The 25,445-nt window shown below is 49.4% G+C and overlaps 1 protein-coding gene across 1 annotated transcript in view; it reads right to left on the bottom strand.

Annotated features, from left to right (window-relative positions):
• LOC134994318 (carbonic anhydrase 9-like) overlaps nucleotides 1–25,445 on the bottom strand; it is a gene marked incomplete at its 5' end in the record, with an annotated part of 61,562 nt that overhangs the window by 33,447 nt on the left and 2,670 nt on the right. Inside the window, one exon of the mRNA XM_063950969.1 lies at nucleotides 14,425–14,490. Within this exon, the coding sequence (XP_063807039.1) occupies nucleotides 14,425–14,490 (66 nt within the window). The remainder of the gene's footprint in view (nucleotides 1–14,424; nucleotides 14,491–25,445) is intronic.

Consider the following 25,445-nt stretch of genomic DNA (forward strand, 5'->3'; position numbering starts at 1 on the left):
AAAGAAGTTATTGGCGTTATACCCTTTCCCGCCAAAGGTTAGGGCGCGCTGGGAAACACCCCCTAGGGTGGACAAGGCGCTCACACGTTTATCCAAACAAGTGGCGTTACCGTCTCCTGATACGGCCGCCCTCAAGGATCCAGCTGATAGGAGGCTGGAAAATACTCTAAAAAGTATATACACACATACTGGTGTTATACTGCGACCAGCAATCGCCTCAGCCTGGATGTGCAGTGCTGGGGTGGCTTGGTCGGATTCCCTGACTGAAAATATTGATACCCTGGATAGGGACAGTATTTTATTGACTATAGAGCAATTAAAGGATGCATTCCTTTATATGCGAGATGCACAGAGGGATATCTGCACTCTGGCATCAAGAGTAAGTGCGATGTCCAAGAAGAAGTCTATGGACACGACAGTGGTCAGGCGATGCGGATTCCAAACGGCATAGGGAAGTATTGCCGTATAAAGGGGAGGAATTATTTGGGGTCGGTCTATCGGATTTGGTAGCCACGGCAACAGCCGGGAAGTCCACCTTTTTACCTCAAGTCCCCTCCCAGCAGAAAAAGACGCAGTCTTTTCAGCCGCAGTCCTTTCGTTCCTATAAGAACAAGCGAGCAAAAGGACATTCATATTTGCCCCGAGGCAAAGGAAAGGGTAAGAGACTGCAGCAAGCAGCCCCTTCCCAGGAGCAGAAGTCCTCCCCGGCTTCTGCAAAGGCCTCAGCATGACGCTGGGACCTTACAAGCGGACTCAGGGGCGGTGGGGGGTCGCCTCAAGAATTTCAGCGCACAGTGGGCTCACTCGCAGGTGGACCCCTGGATCCTGCAGGTAGTATCTCAGGGTTACAGGTTGGAATTCGAGAAGTCTCCCCCTCGCCGGTTCCTAAAATCTGCTTTGCCAACGTCTCCCTCAGACAGGGCGACGGTATTGGAAGCCATTCACAAGCTGTATTCTCAGCAGGTGATAATCAAGGTACCCCTTCTACAACAGGGAAAGGGGTATTACTCCACGCTATTTGTGGTACCGAAGCCGGACGGCTCGGTAAGACCTATTCTAAATCTGAAATCTCTGAACCTGTACATACAAAAATTCAAGTTCAAGATGGAGTCACTCAGAGCAGTGATAGCGAATCTGGAAGAAGGGGATTTTATGGTGTCATTGGACATCAAGGATGCTTACCTTCATGTCCCAATTTGCCCTTCACACCAAGGGTACCTCAGGTTCGTGGTACAAAACTGTCATTATCAGTTTCAGACGCTGCCGTTTGGATTGTCCACGGCACCCAGGGTCTTTACCAAGGTAATGGCCGAAATGATGATCCTTCTTCGAAGAGAAGGCGTATTAATTATCCCTTACTTGGACGATCTCCTGATAAGGGCAAGATCCAGAGAACAGCTGGAGGTCGGAGTAGCACTAACTCAAGTAGTGCTCCAACAGCACGGGTGGATTCTGAATTTTCCAAAATCCCAACTGATCCCGACGACACGTCTGCTGTTCCTAGGGATGATTCTGGACACTGTTCAGAAAAAGGTATTTCTTCCGGAGGAGAAAGCCAGGGAGTTATCCGAACTCGTCAGGAACCTCCTAAAACCAGGGACAGTGTCTGTGCATCAATGCACAAGAGTCCTTGGAAAAATGGTGGCTTCTTACGAAGCGATTCCATTCGGCAGATTCCATGCACGAATTTTTCAGTGGGATCTGCTAGACAAATGGTCCGGATCGCATCTGCAGATGCATCAGCGGATAAAATTGTCGACAAGGACAAGGGTCTCTCTGCTATGGTGGTTGGAGAGTGCTCATCTGTTAGAGGGCCGCAGATTCGGCATACAGAACTGGGTCCTAGTGACCACGGATGCCAGCCTGAGAGGCTGGGGAGCGGTCACACAAGGAAGAAACTTCCAGGGCGTGTGGTCAAGCCTGGAAACGTCTCTTCACATAAATATACTGGAACTAAGAGCAATCTACAATGCTCTAAGCCTGGCAAAACCTCTGCTTCAGGGTCAGCCGGTGTTGATCCAGTCGGACAACATCACGGCAGTCGCCCACGTAAACAGACAGGGCGGCACAAGAAGCAGGAGGGCAATGGCAGAAGCTGCAAGGATTCTTCGCTGGGCGGAAATCATGTGATAGCACTGTCAGCAGTGTTCATCCCGGGAGTGGACAACTGGGAAGCAGACTTCCTCAGCAGACACGATCTTCACCCGGGAGAGTGGGGACTTCATCCAGAAGTCTTCCACATGATTGTAGTCCATTGGGAAAGACCAATGGTGGACATGATGGCGTCCCGCCTCAACAAAAAACTGGACAGGTATTGCGCCAGGTCAAGAGACCCTCAGGCAATAGCTGTGGACGCTCTGGTAACACCATGGGTGTACCAGTCAGTGTATGTGTTCCCTCCTCTGCCTCTCATACCCAAGGTACTGAGAATTATACGGCAAAGGGGAGTAAGAACGATACTAGTGGCTCCGGACTGGCCAAGAAGGACTTGGTACCCGGAACTTCAGGAGATGCTCACGGAAGATCCGTGGCCTCTACCTCTAAGAAGGGATCTGCTTCAGCAGGGACCGTGTCTATTCCAAGACTTACCGCGGCTGCGTTTGACGGCATGGCGGTTGAACGCCGGATCCTAAGGGAAAAAGGCATTCCGGAAGAGGTCATCCCTACCCTGGTCAAAGCCAGGAAGGAGGTGACTGCACAACATTATCACCGCATTTGGAGAAAATATGTTGCATGGTGTGAGGCCAGGAAGGCCCCGACAGAGGAATTTCAACTGGGTCGATTCCTACATTTCCTGCAAACAGGATTATCTATGGGCCTCAAATTAGGGTCCATTAAGGTTCAAACAAATCCCATTGGTTTGAGCCACTCAAATCGGTAGATTTGAAATATCTTACATGGAAAGTAACCATGCTACTGGCCCTGGCTTCAGCCAGGAGAGTATCAGAATTGGCGGCTTTATCATATAAAAGCCCATATCTGATTTTCCATACGGACAGGGCAGAACTGCGGACGCGTCCTCATTTTCTGCCTAAGGTGGTGTCAGCGTTTCACCTGAACCAGCCTATTGTGGTGCCTGCGGCTACTAGCGATTTGGAGGATTCCAAGTTGCTGGACGTTGTCAGAGCATTGAAAATATATATTTCAAGGACGGCTGGAGTCAGAAAATCTGACTCGCTGTTTATACTGTATGCACCCAACAAGCTGGGTGCTCCTGCTTCTAAGCAAACGATTGCTCGTTGGATTTGTAGCACAATTCAACTGGCACATTCTGTGGCAGGCCTGCCACAGCCTAAATCTGTCAATGCCCACTCCACAAGGAAGGTGGGCTCATCTTGGGCGGCTGCCCGAGGGGTCTCGGCATTACAACTCTGCCGAGCAGCTACGTGGTCAGGGGAGAACACGTTTGTAAAATTCTACAAATTTGATACCCTGGCTAAGGAGGACCTGGAGTTCTCTCATTCGGTGCTGCAGAGTCATCCGCACTCTCCCGCCCGTTTGGGAGCTTTGGTATAATCCCCATGGTCCTGACGGAGTCCCCAGCATCCACTAGGACGTCAGAGAAAATAAGAATTTACTCACCGGTCATTCTATTTCTCGTAGTCCGTAGTGGATGCTGGGCGCCCATCCCAAGTGCGGATTGTCTGCAATACTTGTACATAGTTATTGTTACAAAAAAATCGGGTTGTTTATTGTTGTGAGCCATCTTTTCAGAGGCTCCTACGTTATCATACTGTTAACTGGGTTCAGATCACAAGTTGTACGGTGTGATTGGTGTGGCTGGTATGAGTCTTACCCGGGATTCAAAATCCTTCCTTATTGTGTACGCTCGTCCGGGCACAGTATCCTAACTGAGGCTTGGAGGAGGGTCATAGGGGGAGGAGCCAGTACACACCACCTAGTGGTCAAACTTTTAAATTTTGTGCCCTGTCTCCTGCGGAGCCGCTATTCCCCATGGTCCTGACGGAGTCCCCAGCATCCACTACGGACTACGAGAAATAGAATTACCGGTGAGTAAATTCTTATTTTTGCACGCTCACTGTGTACGCCATCTCTCATCCTAACCCTCTGTTACACGCTCACTGTGTACACCATCTCTCATCCTAACCCTCTGTTACACGCTCACTGTGTACACCATCTCTCATCCTGACCCTCTGTTACACGCACACTGTGTACCCCATCTCTCATCCTGACCCTCTGTTACATGTTCACTGTGTACCCCATCTCTTATCCTAACCCTCTGTTACACGCTCACTGTGTACACCATCTCTCATCCTAACCCTCTGTTACACGCTCACTGTGTACGCCATCTATCATCCTGACCCTCTGTTACACGCTCACTGTGTACACCATCTCTCATCCTAACCCTCTGATACACGCTCACTGTGTACCCCATCTCTCATCCTAACCCTCTGTTACACGCTCACTGTGTACCCCATCTCTCATCCTGAACCTCTGTGACACGCTCACTGTGTACAACATCTCTCATCCTAACCCTCTGTTACACGCTCACTGTGTACCCCATCTCTCATCCTAACACTCTGTTACACACTCACTGTGTACGCCATCTCTTATCCTAACCCTCTGTTACACGCTCACTGTGTACGCCATCTCTTATCCTGACCCTCTGTCACACGCTCACTGTGTACACCATCTCTCATCCTGACCCTCTGATACACGCTCACTGTGTACACCATCTCTCATCCTGACCCTCTGTTACACGCTCACTGTGTACGCTATCTCTCATCCTGACCCTCTGTTACACGCTCACTGTGTACACCATCTCTCCTCCTATCCCTCTTTTATACGCTCACTGTGTACACCATCTCTCATCCTAACCCTCTGTTACACGCTCACTGTGTACACCATCTCTCATCCTAACCCTCTGTTACACGCTCACTGTGTACAACATCTCTCATCCTAACCCTCTGTTAAACGCTCACTGTGTACGCCATCTCTCATCCTAACCCTCTGTTACACGCTCACTGTGTACACCATCTCTCATCCTAACCCTCTGTTACACGCTCACTGTGTACACCATCTCTCATTCTAACCCTCTGTTACACGCTCACTGTGTACGCCATCTATCATCCTGACCCTCTGTTACACGCTCACTGTGTACACCATCTCTCATCCTGACCCTCTGATACACGCTCACTGTGTACACCATCTCTCATCCTGACCCTCTGTTACACGCTCACTGTGTACGCTATCTCTCATCCTGACCCTCTGTTACACGCTCACTGTGTACACCATCTCTCCTCCTATCCCTCTTTTATACGCTCACTGTGTACACCATCTCTCATCCTAACCCTCTGTTACACGCTCACTGTGTACACCATCTCTCATCCTAACCCTCTGTTACACGCTCACTGTGTACGCCATCTATCATCCTGACCCTCTGTTACACGCTCACTGTGTACACCATCTCTCATCCTAACCCTCTGATACACGCTCACTGTGTACACCATCTCTCATCCTAACCCTTTGTTACACACTCACTGTGTACGCCATCTCTTATCCTTACCCTCTGTTACACGCTCACTGTGTACGCCATCTCTTATCCTAACCCTCTGTTACACGCTCACTGTGTACCCCATCTCTCATCCTAACCCTCTGTTACACACTCACTGTGTACGCCATCTCTTATCCTAACCCTCTGTTACACTCTCACTGTGTACGCCATCTCTTATCCTGACCCTCTGTCACACGCTCACTGTGTACACCATCTCTCATCCTAACCCTCTGTTACACGCTCACTGTGTACACCATCTCTCATCCTAACCCTCTGTTACACGCTCACTGTGTACACCATCTCTCATCCTAACCCTCTGTTACACGCTCACTGTGTACACCATCTCTCATCCTAATCCTCTGTTACACGCTCACTGTGTACACCCTCTCTCATCCTGACCCTCTGTTACACGCTCACTGTGTACCCCATCTCTCATCCTCCCTCTCCCTCTGTTACACGCTCACTGTGTACACCATCTCTCATCCTGACCCTCTGTTACACGCTCACTGTGTACCCCATCTCTCATCCTGACCCTCTGTTACACGCTCACTGTGTACACCATCTCTCATCCTGACCCTCTGTTACACGCTCACTGTGTACGCCATCTCTCATCCTAACCCTCTGTTACACGCTCACTGTGTACCCCATCTCTCATCCTAACCCTCTGTTACACGCTCACTGTGTACCCCATCTCTAATCCTAACCCTCTGTTACACGCTCACTGTGTACGCCATCTCTCATCCTAACCCTCTGTTACACGCTCACTGTGTACGCCATCTCTCATCCTAACCCTCTGTTACACGCTCACTGTGTACGCCATCTCTCATCCTAACCCTCTGTTACACGCTCACTGTGTACGCCATCTCTCATCCTATCCCTCTGTTACACGCTCACTGTGTACGTTATCTCTCATCCTAACCCTCTGTTACACGCTCACTGTGTACGCCATCTCTAATCCTAACCGTTTGCTACACGCTCACTGTGTACGCCATCTCTCATCCTGACCCTCTGCTACACGCTCACTGTGTACCCCATCTCTCATCCTAACCCTCTGTTACACGCTCACTGTGTATGCCATCTCTCATCCTAACCCTCTGTTACACGCTCACTGTGAACGCCATCTCTCATCCTAACCCTTTGTTACACGCTCACTGTGTACCCCATCTCTCATCCTAACCCTCTGTTACACGCTCACTGTGTACGCCATCTCTCCTCCTAACCCTCTGTTACACGCTCACTATGTACGCCATCTCTCATCCTAACCCTCTGATACACGCTCACTGTGTACCCCATCTCTCATCCTAACCCTCTGTTACACGCTCACTGTGTACCCCATCTCTCATCCTAACCCTCTGTTACACGCTCACTGTGTACCCCATCTCTCATCCTGAACCTCTGTGACACGCTCACTGTGTACAACATCTCTCATCCTAACCCTCTGTTACACGCTCACTGTGTACCCCATCTCTCATCCTAACCCTCTGTTACACACTCACTGTGTACGCCATCTCTTATCCTAACCCTCTGTTACACGCTCACTGTGTACGCCATCTCTTATCCTGACCCTCTGTCACACGCTCACTGTGTACACCATCTCTCATCCTGACCCTCTGATACACGCTCACTGTGTACACCATCTCTCATCCTGACCCTCTGTTACACGCTCACTGTGAACGCCATCTCTCATCCTAACCCTTTGTTACACGCTCACTGTGTACCCCATCTCTCATCCTAACCCTCTGTTACACGCTCACTGTGTACGCCATCTCTCCTCCTAACCCTCTGTTACACGCTCACTATGTACGCCATCTCTCATCCTAACCCTCTGTTACATGCTCACTGTGTACACCATCTCTCCTCCTAACCCTCTTTCGCACGCTCACTGTGTACACCATCTCTCATCCTAACCCTCTGTTACACGCTCACTGTGTACACCATCTCTCATCCTAACCCTCTGTTACACGCTCACTGTGTACGCCATCTCTCATCCTGACCCTCTGTTACACGCTCACTGTGTACACCATCTCTCATCCTAACCCTCTGATACATGCTCACTGTGTACCCCATCTCTCATCCTAACCCTCTGTTACACGCTCACTGTGTACCCCATCTCTCATCCTAACCCTCTGTTACACGCTCACTGTGTACCCCATCTCTCATCCTGAACCTCTGTGACACGCTCACTGTGTACAACATCTCTCATCCTAACCCTCTGTTACACGCTCACTGTGTACCCCATCTCTCATCCTAACCCTCTGTTACACACTCACTGTGTACGCCATCTCTTATCCTAACCCTCTGTTACACGCTCACTGTGTACGCCATCTCTTATCCTGACCCTCTGTCACACGCTCACTGTGTACACCATCTCTCATCCTGACCCTCTGATACACGCTCACTGTGTACACCATCTCTCATCCTAACCCTCTGTTACACGCTCACTGTGTACACCATCTCTCATCCTAACCCTCTGTTACACGCTCACTGTGTACACCATCTCTCCTCCTATCCCTCTTTTATACGCTCACTGTGTACACCATCTCTCATCCTGACCCTCTGTTACACGCTCACTGTGTACGCTATCTCTCATCCTGACCCTCTGTTACACGCTCACTGTGTACACCATCTCTCCTCCTATCCCTCTTTTATACGCTCACTGTGTACACCATCTCTCATCCTGACCCTCTGTTACACGCTCACTGTGTACGCTATCTCTCATCCTGACCCTCTGATACACGCTCACTGTGTACACCATCTCTCATCCTAACCCTCTGTTACACGCTCACTGTGTACACCATCTCTCATCCTAACCCTCTGTTACACGCTCACTGTGTACAACATCTCTCATCCTAACCCTCTGTTAAACGCTCACTGTGTACACAATCTCTCATCCTAACCCTCTGTTACACGCTCACTGTGTACACCATCTCTCATCCTAACCCTTTGTTACACACTCACTGTGTACGCCATCTCTTATCCTTACCCTCTGTTACACGCTCACTGTGTACGCCATCTCTTATCCTAAGCCTCTGTTACACGCTCACTGTGTACCCCTTCTCTCATCCTAACCCTCTGTTACACACTCACTGTGTACGCCATCTCTTATCCTAACCCTCTGTTACACGCTCACTGTGTACGCCATCTCTTATCCTGACCCTCTGTCACACGCTCACTGTGTACACCATCTCTCATCCTGACCCTCTGATACACGCTCACTGTGTACACCATCTCTCATCCTGACCCTCTGTTACACGCTCACTGTGTACGCTATCTCTCATCCTGACCCTCTGTTACACGCTCACTGTGTACGCCATCTCTCATCCTGACCCTCTGTTACACGCTCACTGTGTACACCATCTCTCATCCTAACCTTCTGTTACACACTCACTGTGTACACCATCTCTCATCCTAACCCTCTGTTACACGCTCACTGTGTACGCTATCTCTCATCCTGACCCTCTGTTACACGCTCACTGTGTACACCATCTCTCATCCTAACCCTCTGTTACACGCTCACTGTGTACGCCATCTCTCATCCTGACCCTCTGTTACACACTCACTGTGTACACCATCTCTCATCCTAACCCTCTGTTACACGCTCACTGTGTACGCCATCTCTCATCCTGACCCTCTGTTACACGCTCACTGTGTACACCATCTCTCATCCTAACCCTCTGATACATGCTCACTGTGTACCCCATCTCTCATCCTAACCCTCTGTTACACGCTCACTGTGTACCCCATCTCTCATCCTAACCCTCTGTTACACGCTCACTGTGTACCCCATCTCTCATCCTGAACCTCTGTGACACGCTCACTGTGTACAACATCTCTCATCCTAACCCTCTGTTACACGCTCACTGTGTACCCCATCTCTCATCCTAACCCTCTGTTACACACTCACTGTGTACGCCATCTCTTATCCTAACCCTCTGTTACACGCTCACTGTGTACGCCATCTCTTATCCTGACCCTCTGTCACACGCTCACTGTGTACACCATCTCTCATCCTGACCCTCTGATACACGCTCACTGTGTACACCATCTCTCATCCTAACCCTCTGTTACACGCTCACTGTGTACACCATCTCTCATCCTAACCCTCTGTTACACGCTCACTGTGTACACCATCTCTCCTCCTATCCCTCTTTTATACGCTCACTGTGTACACCATCTCTCATCCTGACCCTCTGTTACACGCTCACTGTGTACGCTATCTCTCATCCTGACCCTCTGTTACACGCTCACTGTGTACACCATCTCTCCTCCTATCCCTCTTTTATACGCTCACTGTGTACACCATCTCTCATCCTGACCCTCTGTTACACGCTCACTGTGTACGCTATCTCTCATCCTGACCCTCTGATACACGCTCACTGTGTACACCATCTCTCATCCTAACCCTCTGTTACACGCTCACTGTGTACACCATCTCTCATCCTAACCCTCTGTTACACGCTCACTGTGTACAACATCTCTCATCCTAACCCTCTGTTAAACGCTCACTGTGTACACAATCTCTCATCCTAACCCTCTGTTACACGCTCACTGTGTACACCATCTCTCATCCTAACCCTTTGTTACACACTCACTGTGTACGCCATCTCTTATCCTTACCCTCTGTTACACGCTCACTGTGTACGCCATCTCTTATCCTAAGCCTCTATTACACGCTCACTGTGTACCCCTTCTCTCATCCTAACCCTCTGTTACACACTCACTGTGTACGCCATCTCTTATCCTAACCCTCTGTTACACGCTCACTGTGTACGCCATCTCTTATCCTGACCCTCTGTCACACGCTCACTGTGTACACCATCTCTCATCCTGACCCTCTGATACACGCTCACTGTGTACACCATCTCTCATCCTGACCCTCTGTTACACGCTCACTGTGTACGCTATCTCTCATCCTGACCCTCTGTTACACGCTCACTGTGTACGCCATCTCTCATCCTGACCCTCTGTTACACGCTCACTGTGTACACCATCTCTCATCCTAACCTTCTGTTACACACTCACTGTGTACACCATCTCTCATCCTAACCCTCTGTTACACGCTCACTGTGTACGCTATCTCTCATCCTGACCCTCTGTTACACGCTCACTGTGTACACCATCTCTCATCCTAACCCTCTGTTACACGCTCACTGTGTACGCCATCTCTCATCCTGACCCTCTGTTACACACTCACTGTGTACACCATCTCTCATCCTAACCCTCTGTTACACGCTCACTGTGTACACCATCTCTCATCCTGACCCTCTGTTACGCGCTCACTGTGTACGCTATCTCTCATCCTGACCCTCTGTTACACGCTCACTGTGTACCCCATCTCCCATCCTAACCCTCTGTTACACGCTCACTGTGTACGCTATCTCTCATCCTGACCCTCTGTTACATGCTCACTGTGTACACCATCTCTCATCCTAACCCTCTGTTACACGCTCACTGTGTACGCTATCTCTCATCCTGACCCTCTGTTACACGCTCACTGTGTACGCTATCTCTCATCCTGACCCTCTGTTACACGCTCACTGTGTACGCTATCTCTCATCCTGACCCTCTGTTACACGCTCACTGTGTACGCTATCTCTCATCCTGACCCTCTGTTACATGCTCACTGTGTACACCATCTCTCCTCCTATCCCTCTTTTATACGCTCACTGTGTACACCATCTCTCATCCTGACCCTCTGATACACGCTCACTGTGTACACCATCTCTCATCCTGACCCTCTGTTACACGCTCACTGTGTACGCCATCTCTCATCCTAACCTTCTGTTACACGCTCACTGTGTACACCATCTCTCATCCTGACCCTCTGTTACACGCTCACTGTGTACGCCATCTCTCATCCTAACCCTATGTTACACGCTCACTGTGTACACCATCTCTCATCCTGACCCTCTGTTACACGCTCACTGTGTACACCATCTCTCATCCTGACCCTCTGTTACACGCTCACTGTGTACGCCATCTCTCATCCTAACCTTCTGTTACACGCTCACTGTGTACACCATCTCTCATCCTGACCCTCTGTTACACGCTCACTGTGTACGCCATCTCTCATCCTAACCCTATGTTACACGCTCACTGTGTACACCATCTCTCATCCTGACCCTCTGTTACACGCTCACTGTGTACGCCATCTCTTATCCTAACCCTCTGATACACGCTCACTGTGTACCCCATTTCTCATCCTGACCCTCTGTTACACGCTCACTGTGTACACCATCTCTCATCCTGACCCTCTGATACACGCTCACTGTGTACACCATCTCTCATCCTGACCCTCTGTTACACGCTCACTGTGTACACCATCTCTCATCCTAACCCTCTGTTACACGCTCACTGTGTACCCCATCTCTCATCCTAACCCTCTGTTACACGCTCACTGTGTACCCCATCTCTTATCCTAACCCTCTGTTACACGCTCACTGTGTACCCCATCTCTTATCCTAACCCTCTGTTACACGCTCACTGTGTACGCCATCTCTCATCCTAACCCTCTGTTACACGCTCACTGTGTACGCCATCTCTCATCCTAACCCTCTGTTACACGCTCACTGTGTACGCCATCTCTTATCCTAACCCTCTGATACACGCTCACTGTGTACCCCATTTCTCATCCTGACCCTCTGTTACACGCTCACTGTGTACCCCATCTCTCATCCTAACCCTCTGTTACACGCTCACTGTGTACCCCATCTCTCATCCTAACCCTCTGTTACACGCTCACTGTGTACCCCATCTCTCATCCTGACCCTCTGATACACGCTCACTGTGTACCCCATCTCTCATCCTAACCCTCTGTTACACGCTCACTGTGTACACCATCTCTCATCCTGATCCTCTGATACACGCTCACTGTGTACGCTATCTCTTATCCTAACCCTCTGTTACACGCTCACTGTGTACCCCATCTCTTATCCTAACCCTCTGTTACACGCTCACTGTGTACCCCATCTCTTATCCTAACCCTCTGTTACACGCTCACTGTGTACGCCATCTCTCATCCTAACCCTCTGTTACACGCTCACTGTGTACGCCATCTCTCATCCTAACCCTCTGTTACACGCTCACTGTGTACGCCATCTCTTATCCTAACCCTCTGATACACGCTCACTGTGTACCCCATTTCTCATCCTGACCCTCTGTTACACGCTCACTGTGTACCCCATCTCTCATCCTAACCCTCTGTTACACGCTCACTGTGTACCCCATCTCTCATCCTAACCCTCTGTTACACGCTCACTGTGTACCCCATCTCTCATCCTGACCCTCTGATACACGCTCACTGTGTACCCCATCTCTCATCCTAACCCTCTGTTACACGCTCACTGTGTACCCCATCTCTCATCCTAACCCTCTGTTACACGCTCACTGTGTACACCATCTCTCATCCTGATCCTCTGATACACGCTCACTGTGTACGCTATCTCTTATCCTAACCCTCTGTTACACGCTCACTGTGTACACCATCTCTTATCCTGATCCTCTGATACACGCTCACTGTGTACGCTATCTCTCATCCTAACCCTCTGTTACACGCTCACTGTGTACGCTATCTCTCCTCCTGACCCTCTGTTACACGCTCACTGTGTACCCCATCTCTCATCCTAACCCTCTGTTACACGCTCACTGTGTACGCCATCTCTCATCCTGATCCTCTGTTATACGCTCACTGTGTACCCCATCTCTCATCCTGATCCTCTGTTACACGCTCACAGTGTACACCATCTCTCATCCTAACCCTCTGTTACACGCTCACTGTGTACGCCATCTATCATCCTGACCCTCTGTTACACGCTCACTGTGTACGCCATCTCTCATCCTGATCCTCTGTTATACGCTCACTGTGTACCCCATCTCTCATCCTGATCCTCTGATACACGCTCACTGTGTACCCCATCTCTCATCCTGACCCTCTGTTACACGCTCACTGTGTACGCTATCTCTCATCCTGATCCTCTGATACACGCTCACTGTGTACGCTATCTCTCATCCTAACCCTCTGTTACACGCTCACTGTGTACGCTATCTCTCATCCTGACCCTCTGTTACACGCTCACTGTGTACCCCATCTCTCCTCCTGACCCTCTGTTACACGCTCACTGTGTACACCATCTCTCATCCTGATCCTCTGTTACACGCTCACTGTGTACGCTATCTCTCCTCCTGACCCTCTGTTACACGCTCACTGTGTACCCCATCTCTCATCCTAACCCTCTGTTACAGGACGTCGTCAGGAGTGTCTGGGATGGGTGTACCTTATATATAGACGCTGACCTCTTCTCCCGCTCTGGCTCCCCCAGTATGGCACGCAGCTCTCCCTTTGTGCCTGCTCTGTATATATTGGGATCTCTACCAATATACTGTAATGTTATCCAGATCTATATGATATGACATGATAGTATCCTGCTGTGATCTAGGGTCAGATGTACTAAGCCTTGGAAAGTGATAAAGTGGAGAGAGATACAGTACAGCCAATCAGCTCCTAACTTACATGTTACAGGCTGTGTTTTAAAAATGACAGGAACTGGTTGTTACTTTATCTCTCTCCACGTTATCACTTTTCAGGGCTAAGTACATCTGGCCCCATCTCACTTATTCACCTTAGTCTACAGTATCGCTATATTATCCATTATTCTGAGCCTCTGTTACCTCTGCAATCCCCCCACTCCTTTCCCTCTCCTTATAGAATGTGTCAGCCCTCACGGGCAGGGCCCTCCTACCTCTTGTTTCATCCCTCCCCGTAGGCCCACCATCACAGCCAATTCCTATATGCGGTAACTAGGCTGCCCTTATTCACCACGCCGTGCACCGTACTGTGGAAATGTGTGCGGCTTCAAACATAGATGCTAATAATAAATAACATGTCTGCCTTCATTGTACAGCACTTATACCTGCATCAGATGCATCAGAAGGTGAATCGTCAGCCGGAGCGGTGACAACAGAAGATTCAGGCGCTGCTGAGGGAATTGGGAAGAAATACATAAGAGTCCAATAGGAAGAATCTAGGATGGTCAAATTCATCTCCATATTTATATATCACATCATTCTCATGAGTAAACTACGGAACGTGGTGATCTGTCCACAGTGGTGGTATAGGACCGGGCTCCAGGTATAGTCCTGCTATAGCGGACACTACGGAACATGGCGATCTGTCCACAGTGGGGTTATAGGACCGTTCTCCAGGTATATTCCTGCTATAGCGGACACTACGGATCATGGCGATCTGTCCACAGTGGGGTTATAGGACCGGGCTCCAGGTATAGTCCTGCTATAGCGGACACTACGGAACGTGGCGATCTGTCCACAGTGGGGTTATAGGACCGGGCTCCAGGTATAGTCCTGCTATAGCGGACACTACGGAACGTGGCGATCTGTCCACAGTGGGGTTATAGGACCGGGCTCCAGGTATATTCCTGCTATAGCGGACACTACGGAACATGGTGATCTGTCCACAGTGGGGTTATAGGACCGGGCTCCAGGTATAGTCCTGCTATAGCGGACACTACGGAACGTGGCGATCTGTCCACAGTGGGGTTATAGGACCGGGCTCAAATAATGCATACACCATCGGAAAACATGATTGCCTAAAACACAGTAGCATAGTAAATTCCTGTATGTCATTAAATAAAAAAACACCCAGGTCCAATCCATCACATCCATGTTTAATCTGAGGCAAATTTACCCCATAGTGTCTCCTGAGCGGAGGTTGTGAGGAAAAAAGTGTCCTCTACACATGACCTCTCTTCCATGGGTCATACTTTGAGGGCTATACACTACTGTGTGATCTGGGAAGGAGGATATGAGGAGATCTGAGATACAGACCTCTCTTCCAGGGGTCATGCTGTGAGGGCTACAAATTACTTTATAATCTGGGAGAGAGGAGATAAGGAGATCTGAGATACAGGCCTCTCTACCAGGGGTTATACTGTGAGGGCTACACATTACTGTGTGATCTGGGAGAGAGAAAATGAGGAGATCTGAGATACAGACCTCTCTTCCAGGGGTCATGCTGTGAGGGCTACACATTACTGTGTGATCTGGGAGAGAGGAGATAAGTAGATCTTAGATAAAGACCTCTCTTCCAGGGGTCATGATGTGAGGGCTACACATTACTGTGTGATCTGGAAGAGAGAAGCTGAGGAGATCTGAGATACAGACCTCTCTTCCAGGGGTCATGCTGTGAGGGCTACACATTACTGTGTGATCTGGGAGAGAGGAGATAAGGAGATCTGAGATACAGACCTCTCCTTCCAGGGGTCATACTGTGAGGGCTACACATTACTGTGTGATCTGGGAGAGAGGAGATAAGGAGATCTGAGATACAGACTTCTCTTCCAAGTGTCATGCTGTGAGGGCTACACATTACTGTGTGATCTGGGAGAGAGAAGATGAGGAGATCTGAGATACAGACCTATCTTCCAGGGGTCATGCTGTGAGTGATACACATTACTGTGTGATCTAGGAGATAAGGAGATCTGAGATACAGACCTCTCTTCCAGGTGTCATACTGTGAGGGCTACACATTACTGTGTGGTCTGGGAAGGAGGAGATGAGGCGATCTGAGATACAGACCTCTCTTCCATGTGTCATGCTGTGAGGGCTACACATTACTGTGTGATCTGGGAGAGAGGAGACAAGGAGATCTGAGATACAGACCTCTCTTCCAGGTGTCATACTGTGAGGGCTACACATTACTGTGTGATCTGGGAGAGAGGAGATATGAGATACAGAACTCTCTTCCAGGGGTGGGGTCATACTGTGAGGGCTACACATTACTTTGCGATCTGGGAAGGAGGAGATGAGGAGATCCGAGATACAGACCTCTCTTCCAGGGGTCATGCTGTGAGGGCTACACATTACTGTGTGATCTGGGAGAGAGAAGATGAGATCTGAGATGCAGACCTCTTTACCAGTGGTCATGCTGTGAGGGTTACACATTACTGTGTGATCTGGGAGAGAGGAGATGAGGAGATCCGAGATACAGACCTCTCTTCCAGAGGTCATACTGTGAGGGCTACACATTACTGTGTGATTTGGGAGAGAGGAGATGAGGAGATCTGAGATACAGACCACTCTTCCAAGGGTCATGCTGTGAGGGCTACACATTACTGTGTGATCTGGGAAGGAGGAGATGAGGAGATCTGAGATACAGACCTCTCTTCCAGGGGTCATGCTGTGAGGGCTACACATTACTCTGTGCCCTGGGAAAGAGTAGATGAGGAGATCTGAGATACAGACCTCTCTTCCAGGGGTCATACTGTGAGGGCTACACATTACTGTGTGATCTGGGAGAGAGAAGATAAGGAGATCTGAGATACAGACCTCTCTTCCAGGGGTCATGCTGTGAGGGCTAAACATTACTGTGTGATCTGGGAGAGAGATGAGGAGATCTGAGATACAAACCTCTCTTCCAGGGGTCATGCTGTGAGGGCTACACATTACTGTGTGATCTGGGAGAGAGAAGATGAGGAGATCTGAGATACAGACCTCTCTTCCAGTGGTCATACTGTGAGGGCTACACATTACTGTGTGATCTGGGAGAGAGAAGATGAGGAGATCTGAGATACAGACCGCTCTTCCAGGGGTCATGCTGTGAGGGCTACACATTACTGTGTGATCTGGGAGAGAGAAGATGAGGAGATCTGAGATACAGACCTCTCTTCCAGGGGTCATGCTGTGAGGGCTACACATTACTGTGTGATCTGGGAGAGAGAAGATGAGGATATCTGAGATACAGACCTCTCTTCCAGGGGTCATGCTGTGAGGGCTACACATTACTGTGTGATCTGGGAGAGAGGAGATGAGGAGATCTGAGATACAGACCTCTCTTCCAGGGGTCATGCTGTGAGGGCTACACATTACTTTGTGATCTGGGAGAGAGAAGATGAGGAGATCTGAGATACAGACCTCTCTTCCAGTGGTCATACTGTGAGGGCTACACATTACTGTGTGATCTGGGAGAGAGAAGATGAGGAGATCTGAGATACAGACCTCTCTTCCAGTGGTCATACTGTGAGGGCTACACATTACTGTGTGATCTGGGAGAGAGAAGATGAGGAGATCTGAGATACAGACCTCTCTTCCAGGGGTCATGCTGTGAGGGCTACACATTACTGTGTGATCTGGGAGAGAGGAGATAAGGAGATCTGAGATACAGACCTCTCTTCCAGGGGTCATGCTGTGAGGGCTACACATTACTGTGTGATCTGGGAGAGAGAAGATGAGGAGATCTGAGATACAGACCTCTCTTCCCGGGGTCATGCTGTGAGGGCTACACATTACTGTGTGATCTGGGAGAGAGAAGATGAGGAGATCTGAGATACAGACCTCTCTTCCAGGGGTCATGCTGTGAGGGCTACACATTACTGTGTGACCTGGGAAGGAGGAGATGAGGAGATCTGAGATACAGACCTCTCTTCCAGGGGACATGCTGTGAGGGCTACACATTACTGTGTGATCTGGGAGAGAGAAGATGAGGAGATCTGAGATACAGACCTCTCTTCCAGGGGTCATGCTGTGAGGGCTACACATTACTGTGTGATCTGGGAGAGAGAAGATGAGGAGATCTGAGATACAGACCTCTCCTACAGGGGTCATACTGTTATTGGGTCATAGCACTGAAAGGGGAGTTGACAGAGTAGTGTCCTGCTCCTTGATTTCAATAAATAATGAATGCAGTTTGAAGATACCAATTTTCATACAGAATAGCAACTGACAGGTTATATCATTTCATGGTCCCTATGTTAACCTCCCTCTCAGAAATGGGGCACAGGGGCTGTGACCCACGTCACAATCATGCCTGTGCTCTACTGACCACCTCCTCACCGTACTCCACCCTTTCTGTGCTGGATGCTAAAATTGCCAATAAGGCTCCACCTTAAAAGTTTCCCATTATCCCCAGAGACCCTATTCAGCCATATGAGGATATTATGGTCTGTAATAATCTTGAATTCCCCCCAATTCAGATAGGACTGTAGCTTCTGGGGAGACCATGCAATTACCAAACACTCTTTTTCAATAGTGGCATATGCCACGTGATGGATAAGCAATTTCATACTTTTTTTGAATAGAGTATTTTTATTCAACAAGGATGAAGTGATGCAGACATTTCGATATATATCGGGAAAATTCAGTTGATGTTACACACTGGACACAGTCACATAACCATCCCAACCAATATATATATATATATATATATATATATATATATATATATATATATGGAAAAAGCAAATAAGATCAGAGCGACCATAGGTGGTAAATACTCTAGGAGACTAAAAAGATGTTTTTTTAAAAACAATGCGGGGTTTATTTACAACAAACGATTAAAAATATTGGACATGAAAAGGCAACATATAAGAATGTTTTTTTTGTTTTTTTTTAAAAAGCTGTTACAAAGTCATTAAAAAGCATTCCAAAGGACATGAAGACAATAATAAAAAAATGACAGCGGTAAAAATGGTGCTAAAAATTCACGTACTTAGTTTATAAGAACCATTAGAAACAACTGTGTAGCTAAAATTATGTAAAAAAATATAAATATGTATATAAAAAATTCCGTAAATAGAAAAAGCAGCTTAACTGAGGATTTCAGTAGTAGCAGGAATCACCCAACGCGTTTCGTCTGGTCTGACTTCATCAAGGGGTAATGAGCACAGTGGGACAGAATCGACCCGACCCCAGCCCAGAACACCTGCAAGGATGGACACTCCCACACGAGGTGCCAGAATGATCCGCCAGCAGCCCCACACTTAGGACAAGCGGCAGCACCACCAGCTCCAAATCTAGCCAGCCTGTTCGGCGTCATATATGATCTATGCAAAATAAAGAGTTGAATTTGTTGGAACCGTAATGATTTGTTAACTTGGCTCAGGTTCCCCAGTGCAACCTGCCAATCCTCCACATCTATTGGGCCCAAATCACGCTCCCAGCGCTCCCGAAGGTTCGAGAGCGGGTCTGCATGGATTGGTTAATAAGGTACGAGTAAGTGAAAGAGATCACCTTGACCCGACCCAGTGAACTTAAAAGGGTCTTAATGGGGAAGGGGAGGAGCACTGGGGGAGAATCCCTGAACTGTGACTGCAAGGCGTGCCTGAGCTGCAAAAATCTATAAAAGTGAGAGTTCGGAAGACCAAACTCCTCCTTTAGTTGCTGAAAGGATTTCAATGTACCATTGCTATACAACTGGGATATGGAGATCACTGAGTATGGAGCCCACACCGTCCCCCCGTCCAGAGACCCCAGTTCATGGAGCGATGTGGAGTGCCAAAGGGGAGTATCTGGGTCCATACCATCATACCCACCAAAGCCAGACAGATCTTCATGGCCTGAAAAACAATAGGAGGAGACAGTCGAGAAGCGCTCCCTCCCACCAAGACCTGCTCCGGAGAAAGGTCCGGGTAGTAACACCTGAGAAACTCCCTACACAAACCAGCCTCCTCACCCCCCCGTAACCAAATACCAATGTGCGCCAACTGGGCCGCATAATAATATAGTTGGAAGTGAGGCAAGGCCAAACCGCCGTCAACTTTTTGTCTAGTGAGGGTATTTAACTTTATTCTAGGCCTTTTATTGGACCATATCAGAGATTTCAATATGCTGTTTAGTTTCTTAAAGAAGGCCGGAAAAATGTACACAGGGGATTGCGAAAGAACATACAGTAGTTTGGGCAAAACTATCATTTTAATAAGACTAACCCTGCCCATCATTGTCAGCGGGAGTTTACACCAAGCCCTCGACTTGTGTACAACCAGCTGTACAAGTGGGTCAAGGTTCAAGGGTATAAAGTCCGAAGGGTCATTAGTAACCTGGATCCCAAGATATTTAAACTGGCCTGTCCAGCATAGCGGCAGGGAGATCCTCGGGACCCTGGGAGGAGAGCCCATAATGGGCATTATAAAGGACTTGGACCAATTTATGCGGAGACCAGAAAAGCCGCCAAAGGTCTCTATGACCTGCAACACTGTAGGCATATCCACAACGTAGTCATGTAAGAATAGTAACAGGTCATCCGCATAAAGGGCTATTTTGTCAGTGCAGGGGCCTGTATCAACTCCCCCAATGTCCGGGTGCGATCTAACCAAGTAAGCCAGGGGCTCAATGGCCTTGGCAAACAAGGCAGGGGAAAGGGGGCATCCCTGTCTGGTGCCCCGAGTCAAAGTAAAGGAGGAGGAAATATAGCCGTTGACCAAGATCCTGGCGTGTGGACTTTGATAGAGCAATTTGATCCAACGTATGAAATTAGGGCCAAAGCCCATACATTTCATGACTCCCCACAGATAGGACCATTCGACGCTGTCGAATGCCTTAGCCGCATCCAGCGAAACTACAACCGCGTCCAAGGGGAAGTGGTGGGGAGCCTGCAAAATAGTGTAAAGCCTGCGCAGATTAATGGACGTGGATTTCCCTGGCATGAAGCCAGATTGATCCTGATGTATTATAGATTTAATAACCAGGTTAAGCCGGACCGCAAGAATTTTCGCCAGGATCTTGGCATCGGTAGGGATAAGGGAGATTGGTCTATAGGACTCCGAACATTTGGGGTCCTTACCGGGCTTTGGCAGTACTATAATAACGGCCTCGGACATTGAGGGAGGAAGCTGATTAGTGGCGAATATGTCTGTATACATCTCATGCAACTTTGGACCAAAGAACTGTATGTACTGTTTGTACAGCTCGGTCGGAATACCATCGCTTCCCGGAGACTTACCACTGGGAGACATTCCTATCGCCACAGTCACCTCTTCTACAGTCAAAGGCGCGTCTAGAGTATTCCTAGCCTCAGGGGAAAGCCTGGAAAGGGGTATATTGGACAAGTATATGTCTAGGTCCTTCATGGAGCACGTCAGTTGAGAGTCGTAAACCTCTCTAAAGTACGAAATTAACATCTGCGCTATGTCAGGGGTGTTGTTCACTACGGAACCGTCAGGGCCAGACATCTGCACTATCGTATTTCCAGGACGGTCATAATGCACCAAATGAGCCAATAAACTGCCTGGTCTGTCTGCCTGCATATATATATTAGTGGCCCTGAACAAGAGGGAGCGTGCATTTTTATCCGAAAGGTGAGCCAGCCAGGCCTCCTGAGCCAACGCGCCTTTAGCGCAGAGGTTCCCTCTGCCAAACAGCAGGTCTCCAGATCCCTAGACTCAGATTCAAGCTGTCGCTCCGTCGCTCTGTACTCTAACTTGCGGGCAGCAATTTTGCCAATCAGTGTACCATGTAAGTAAGCTTTGAAAGCATCCCACACAACCGGTGCCGGGGCCGAACCCACATTATCTGCAAATTAACCCTCCCACCTGGACGCTAAATCCTGGCATTCTCCCAGCTGAACCAGCCAGAAGGGATGCAACCTCCAATATGACTGTCCCCTCCGGCACGCCACATCAAAAGACAGCAGCAAGGGCAAGTGGTCGGACACCCCCCGCGCCTCATAGTGAACATCTGTTATACTAGGTAGGTAGGAGCTCGGGTGATACCAGGGCCAGGTCGATTCTGGAGAAGGAGCCATACGTACTAGAAAAACATGAGTATTGCCTGAGCGTAGGGTACCGGGCCCTCCAGACATCCACCCACTGCATGCTGCCTATAAAATCTGCAAACTTAGAGTGAGAAGTAGATGGACAACCCCCCGCTCCCGGATCCCGGGAGGACCGCCATCTATCCAGAGAAACATCCAGCACATTATTAAAATCCCCCAGACAAATAACGGGAGTATGGGGGGAAGAAGCAATAAATGAGGCCGCTTTCTGCAGGATATCATACGAAAATGGGGGAGGGACATAAAAAGACAAAATAAAGAAAGTACGGGAGTTCAACTTGCATTCCAGAAACACAAACCTGCCATACGGATCTGTGTTTACCGTGATTAATTCAAACTGTACAGTTCTCTTTATCATAACCGACACCCCTCTGGAAGAGGAGGAGTGAGCGGAATGATACGCCCAGCCCACCCAAGTCCTGCGGAGCGACAGCAGCCTATTTCCCTCTAGATGAGTCTCACTCAGACAGATAACGTCTGGGCCATATGTCCTAATCATTTTGAACACTAGAGACCGTTTTACTTTATTATTAATGCCCCGGACGTTCCATGCCAAAATCTTTAAGGCAGACATGTTGTCCTTTGTACCATCCGGGACATAGCTCTCTGTGTCCATACAAAGTGAAAAAGAAGCCCAGTCATCAACATTATTCGGGTAGCCACCTGCCCGTGCAGAGTACCACCCCGGAAACCGTATTGTCCGCAGGACCCGGGACCCGAGCCAAACCCCTTTAAATAGCATAACATCACCTCACAATTTAATAAATAAAAAAAAAAAAAAAGGAAAAACTGACTAAAAAAAAGGGAATAAAAAAAAACAACAACAGAGAAATAAACAGCATCTCCACAACTTCCCCCCTCCCCGTATACCTCCCCGAACTGTGGCATACACATATCCCTAACAGAGCTCTAACCCTGGTGATCCGAAGGCCTACGGCAGTACTATGCGTGGCATACAGATCCAACAAAACCAATACGTAAAGTCACTACACAGCAATGTCCAGAACAACTAAAACAAGAGGAAGCTCCCCGGACATATACTTGCATATTGTAAGCCCATGTAGAAAGGAAACTGGGTGTCAGTCCGGAGCCAGCTGGCGGTCACCCGGAGCGTATCTGTCCAGCCAGACCGCCGCCTCCCTTGGAGAGCTGAAGAACTTGGTTTCTCCATCTGACACCTCACGCAGCCTGGAGGGGAACAGCATCGAGTAGGTGAGATTCAGGTCACGAAGACGCCGCTTGATGGGCAGAAACTGGGCCCGATCTTTTTGGACATCCGCTGCAAAATCCGGAAATGCCGACACCCGGACACCGTTGCGGAGCAGGGGGCCCTTCGTGCGGCCCTGGCGCAAGACAGAGCCCCGGTCTTTATAATGTATAAACTTGGGAATAAATGTTTGCGGTGGGGCGCCTGGAGGTAATGGCCGGAACGGTACCTGGTGCGCCCGCTCCACTGCAAACTGCGGTGTAAAGGATTCAGTGCCATATGCCTCTTTCAGCCAGGATTCCAGGAAATCCTCAGGATGTGCCCCTTCCTCCCTCTCAGGCAGGCCCACGAATCTCACATTATTTCTGCGAAGTCGGCCCTCCATATCCAGGAGTTTAGTTTGTAGTGTCGAGACTTGCTGTGTAACCGCAAAAACAGACCGTTGCAGGGGGCCGCTGAGGTCTTCCAGATTAGATACCCGCATCTCCGTTTCGCCCACTCTCTCCCGGACACGCTGGACGTCCTGGCGCAGTAATGATAAGTCGCACTGGACCTTTTCCATTTTGTCCAACAGGCTTCGTTCGCTGGCTGCTATGGCCTCAAGGACCTGCTGAATGGAAGGAGTAGATGATTTTGTGTCCGCGCCTGAGTCGGCCCCAGCCGGGGGAGTCGGCTGAGCAGCAGGCTGGCGGGCGAACTTCTCCCATTTAGCCGCAGCCGCACTCTGACCGCCCCTCACCATGATGTCAAGGCCCAAGCAGTGCACAAAGTCCCGATATTCAGTGTCAGGAAGTACAGCAGTATGGAAGAGATATAGTATCAGCAACTCTCCAGGGCTCAGGGAATCCAGCAAGAAAATATAAAGAAGGGGGGGGACCTGGGGTACTATTGTTGTATATTGTGTTATAAGCTATGCAACAAAAGGCAGGGCAGCTTGTGCTAAGCAAATCTTCCAGCCCTGCAGTCCCCTCACAAGAGCAGAGCCACACAGGCAGGATACAGTGTAGCAAGCTGCAGCCAAGATGGCCACTGGACTCACAGTCTCTCCCCTCTCCACACAGGCACCCCGATCCCGGGCACCAGAGGGTCAGAAGCGGCCTGGCAAGGTGTCCAGTAAGTGCAGGTGAGGGGCCGCCCACCCCAGACGCTGTAGAATCAGTGTTTGCTGCGGGTCCGTGCGCGCGCACCAGGGGCAGCACAGCGGAGTTCCGGGAATTGAGGCGGGGATTCACAGGCGACCTAGGCCCGAGATTCGAGCGGCCGCTGGCGCTGGTCAGTAGCTCCGGCAGGGGTTCCCTGGTAACGGCCGCCGCCTCCCCACATATGATCCGCATCTCCCTTCGGCACTCGGTGGCTGAATGCCGAAAGTGGCCCGCAATTCTTTGGGCCACCGACAGCATCCAGCAAACACTCATGAACCTGCCCTGCCATTATCTGAAGCAAGAGGTGGTAACGAGGTGGAATTCAACCCTCTATATGCTTCAGAGGATGGGGGAGCAGCAAAAGGCCATTCAAGCCTATACATCTGCCCACGATATAGGCAATGGAGGGGGAATGCACCTGACTCAAGCGCAGTGGAGAATGATTTCAACGTTGTGCAAGGTTCTGCAACCCTTTGAACTTGCCACACGTGAAGTCAGTTCAGACACTGCCAGCCTGAGTCAGGTCATTCCCCTCATCAGGCTTTTGCAGAAGAAGCTGGAGACATTGAAGGAGGAGCTAAAACAGAGCGATTACGCTAGGCATGTGGGACTTGTGGATGGAGCCCTTAATTCGCTTAACCAGGATTCACGGGTGGTCAATCTGTTGAAATCAGAGCACTACATTTTGGCCACCGTGCTCGATCCTAGGTTTAAAGCCTATGTTGTATCTCTCTTTCCAGCAGACACAAGTCTGCACATGTTCAAAGACTTGCTGGTGAGACACTTGTCAAGTCAAGCGGAACGTGATCCATCAATAGCTCCTCCTTCACATTCTCCCGCAACTGGGGCTGCGAGGAAAAGGCTAAGAATTCCGAGCCCACCTGCTGGTGGTGATGCAGGGCAGTCTGGAGCGAGTGCTGACATCTGGTCCGGACTGAAGGACCTGGCAACGATTACTGACATGTCGTCTACTGTCACTGCATATGATTCTGTCACCATTGAAAGAATGGTGGAGGATTATAT

Source organism: Pseudophryne corroboree, unplaced genomic scaffold, assembly GCF_028390025.1.
Source record: "Pseudophryne corroboree isolate aPseCor3 unplaced genomic scaffold, aPseCor3.hap2 scaffold_1296, whole genome shotgun sequence".
Taxonomy (NCBI): Eukaryota; Metazoa; Chordata; class Amphibia; order Anura; family Myobatrachidae; genus Pseudophryne; species Pseudophryne corroboree.